The sequence below is a fragment of the Gossypium raimondii genome, chromosome 8 (assembly GCF_025698545.1).
Source record: "Gossypium raimondii isolate GPD5lz chromosome 8, ASM2569854v1, whole genome shotgun sequence".
NCBI classification, from domain to species: domain Eukaryota; kingdom Viridiplantae; phylum Streptophyta; class Magnoliopsida; order Malvales; family Malvaceae; genus Gossypium; species Gossypium raimondii.
In genome coordinates this window covers 40,066,970-40,071,067 of record NC_068572.1, presented here as the reverse complement: position 1 = coordinate 40,071,067, position 4,098 = coordinate 40,066,970, and the positions used below count along the sequence as shown (strand labels likewise).

Below are 4,098 nucleotides of genomic sequence, written 5' to 3'. Positions count from 1 at the left end.
CAACAAATTTAGCCTACTTGTCCAAGAGATCAACAAAAGAAAATGCTACAAATACCTTTGTTAAACCTAGGATTTCGTCCATTAACTTATCCTTATAGAACCTTTTGCCTTTGACAAAGCCATAGTAGCTAAGGATAAGGCATAGCTTAATTGTTAGATACATTCTCTACTAATTTTTCTATTGAATATTGATTAATGATTTGTGTTTAAATATTTAATTGATATTAGTTTTGCATTTAATCCTTAGATAACCCTTTTTTTACCTTTGTTAAAAAAATGGGACAGATTAACATTTAATCCCTAAGTTTGACAAATTTTTTCTACTTTGATTTTTTTGTCTATATTAATTTGGATTTTGATAAAATTTCCTAATTTAGTTATTAAACTTGGATTATGTTAAAATGTGATTATGTAATTCTCTAAAATTATGCCATATCAAGACTTATTATAATTTCTTAATACTTCTTAATTTTTAGATTTAATTTATATACTTTTATTTAAATTCAAAGACTTAATTACAAAAAGCTACGAAGGTGGACCAAAAGATATTTATACACTAAATGATGCTTTATCCCCCAAGAATCTTCACTAAATTTTTTTTCTCTTTTAAAGATGTATACAAATGTATATAACCCAAAAACATTTTTAATATTTATAAAAAATTACCACTAAAAAAATTCTTAATTAGCATGCAACGCATCAAATATCTTCTCTAGCCTATTCATCATCCAAGGTTTTCTTTTCTTTCACAAATATTCAATTTTGTGAGACAACAATGATTGATTCCAAATGAACAATAAGCATATAATAAATTATAATTAGTTTACATAAGCAAACCCACTGTCATCATTAATAAATAAATAATTAAGTTAAACCTCACGCTTAGTACTATATATAGAATGCAAGCTTGAATTAATAACTAAACAAAAGTCATATACATGACATGCATATGTAATGATTCATCATTCATCAAGATTAATGGCCTTAATAATTTACTTAATTTGGTCATCATAGGGCTATACGTGGCATTATATACCAAGTCCAGAGTTTCAGGATCGTGTAACCCGAACCACATGACTTCCCAGCATAAACAACTATTAAAAAAAGTGAAACAATTTCATGTCGTGTAGTGTGACATACATAATCTCATGTACGAAAAACCCTAAACTAGTAGGTAATCCAACTTTATTAGTGCTTTAATTTAGAATTAATTTTGTTGCATCTATTGCAAGAACCCCACACGTGCATATCTTTAAGTCCACACATTTCAAATTTTCAGATTTTTTTTATTTATAATATTTAATTTTTTTGAGTTCCAACCTTATTGAGAGCACTAAGTGTCAAAAGGACTATGAAGAGGGACCATTGTCTGTAAGTGATAAGTTTTGAGTATCTTTCTTTATGCCTTTTAAGGTTTAGTTTGCTCCCCCGATCCCCTACTCTTAGGAATATTTAATGTATTATTACTGCTTATGTAATATTAGTAAATAATAATACAACACCTCATTATTAGTGAAACAAAAATAATAATGGAAAAATTATAAAAAACCCTAATTTATAAACTCAAACCCTAAATCTAATGTTTAATATAAATTCTAAATCCTTCACCATAAACATTAAATTCGAAAAATTGAAATCTGAGCCAATCGTAATAAAGATAACTGACATTCACTTATGTTTAAATAAAACTATATATTAGTATATATTTATAAATTCTCAAATATTTTTGTTTTATCCAATGATGATTTTTGTATTATTGACTGATAATACATAAAGTATTATTTTTAACAAGAAAATCAAATCCTAACTCACACCAACAATGCTTTGTATTGGTTGATCGGTTTATATCATGAATTGTCTTGTAGTCGAATAAAATTTACCATTTTACTATTTATATGTATATAGATGTGTGTATGTATATAAATAAGTATGAGCCTATATAATAGCGAATTAGCAGTTAGAAGAGACGTGTCTGAGTTTAAGAGGTATTATTTTTTTTTTTTTTTTGCTTTTAATAGAAATGGCTGATAAAATAGGGATTAATAATTTAGATAGTGTAAGGTCTTAAGTACAACTTTGCCGCAGGCGCTGCTAGTAGTGTCATCTCAGGCGAGGATGGCATCATCAAGGAGCAAGACCGGCTGCTTCCGATAGCGAATGTCGGCCGGATCATGAAGCAGATCCTACCTCCCAACGCCAAGATCTCCAAGGAAGCCAAAGAAACCATGCAGGAGTGCGTGTCGGAGTTCATCAGCTTCGTCACCGGGGAGGCATCCGACAAGTGCCACAAGGAGAAGCGGAAGACGGTTAACGGGGACGACGTTTGTTGGGCACTGGCAACGCTAGGGTTTGACAACTACGCCGAGCAATTGAAGAGGTATTTGCATAGGTATAGGGAACAAGAGGGAGAAAGAGTTAGCCAAAATAGGGCTATCGAGAGGAGCGATAGCTCTCTCGCAACAAGGCCCTTTTGAAAGGGACAATACTACAATAAAATTAATATTCAAAAACTTGAATTTTACATTAAGCACTCTGTGTTTCTCTGACGTTTGTTTTCTGAATTGAGTAATATCAGCTTTAGAATTGTTGAGGTTTTTAAAAAAAATTATTTGCAGGTATTTTGTTTAAAGTTTAAACCACAAAATTGGGATCTTGTGTACGAAAATTTTAGGGTTTGTTTTATGCTTCTTCTTGCTTTCTTTCTTTTTTGGCTTACTTAAATTTCGATTTTGATCTGATTTCTTGGACTGTTTTTGACTATTTTGAGTGTTCTTCATCGGCACCAGAGAGTAAAGACTACTAATTTCAAGCTTGTTTTTTATGCATATTGTGGATGTTGGATCAAAATTTGAGGATTATATCCGATTTAGATTTCAAATTTAATAGAGAGCTGAGCAAATGCCAAGTGTAGCCATTTCTTCATTTACCCTTTGGAAATAGTCAATTAATCATACTTATCCAAAGGTTAGGGTTCGTGTCTGAAAATTCGAGATCTTGGGACCACAGTAAGTATTTGGACATTTCTTTGTTTTGTCGTGAAAACCCCGCATCAGGTCTCGATCATGCTGCAAGCAATTAATATATATATATATTAATGTAAATAATATTCAAAGGGATTGAATATATAGTCTTCCTGCAATTGAGGATGATTGAGAGATGGGTTGATGCAGACAATGAATTAGAGAATTAATAGAAAGATAGGAGCTGAGTAAATAATTAGGCTTTTTTCTTTTTCGTTTTTGGTTTCTAGGGTTTGTCATTTGGAACTTCTTGTGTTTAAATTAACCATTTGAAAAGATACCTGTCTGAAAGAAAAACAAAAGTAAAAGATTCTATTTGATTCTTTTTTTCTTATTTATTTCAGTCAAGCAACAAATTTATTGTGAAAACCTAGATAAACAGCTTTGAACCCTACCACAACATCTTTTAATTTGCTTTCTAATGAAATTTCTTTTCTTAATTAATTGTCAACTTCCCTTGTCTTCTTCGTTCATTTCATCAATTTAGACTAACGGGTAACTTAAATTCAATTAGGTACCGTTTAGTAACTAAAATTTGGATTTAGATTAATCCCATGTGATGTCATGATAATTAGAGTGTTTACCGTCCTAAGTGTGATTTGAGTTCGAGTCGCGTTAGTCGTGTTTATTGTTCGGACTTTACCTATTCTTATAATTCACTAAAAACAAAATTTGGATTTAGATTTGGATTTCAAAATTTAAATTTTGAAATTTATAATTTATGAATTTATTATTTCTCAATTTATGTTTTAGATAATTCAAATTTAGATTGAGATTTCAACTAATTTTAAGCTTTAAAAACATTTTATTAAAATTTAATTATTTAGGAGGATTTTGATTGGGCTGTTGAGCCAATTTTTTAATGATTTATTTAATAGATTGGTTAAACCAATTGTACTAGTCAAACCGATCAAATCGGTTGAATTGATTGGCCAACAAAATGTCACTTTCTATTTTTATATTTTATAATTATTTTGGTTAAAATATTAAAAGAATTCTCAACAAGTCATTTATACTTTGTTTATACCTCAATAAAATCATACAATTTGATTTGTACTTAAATAAGTGGACTTACTTA

At 29.8% G+C, this 4,098-nt stretch overlaps 1 protein-coding gene across 1 annotated transcript; it reads left to right on the top strand.

Moving 5' to 3' along the window:
• Window positions 1-1,994: 1,994 nt before the first annotated feature.
• LOC105793640 (nuclear transcription factor Y subunit B-5) lies at window positions 1,995-2,527 on the top strand. Its single transcript, XM_012622506.2, is given in 2 exon segments — window positions 1,995-2,064; window positions 2,066-2,527. Coding segments are annotated over 2 exon segments (453 nt in total). The 5' UTR covers window positions 1,995-2,020; the 3' UTR covers window positions 2,475-2,527.
• The last annotated feature ends 1,571 nt before the right edge of the window (window positions 2,528-4,098 follow it).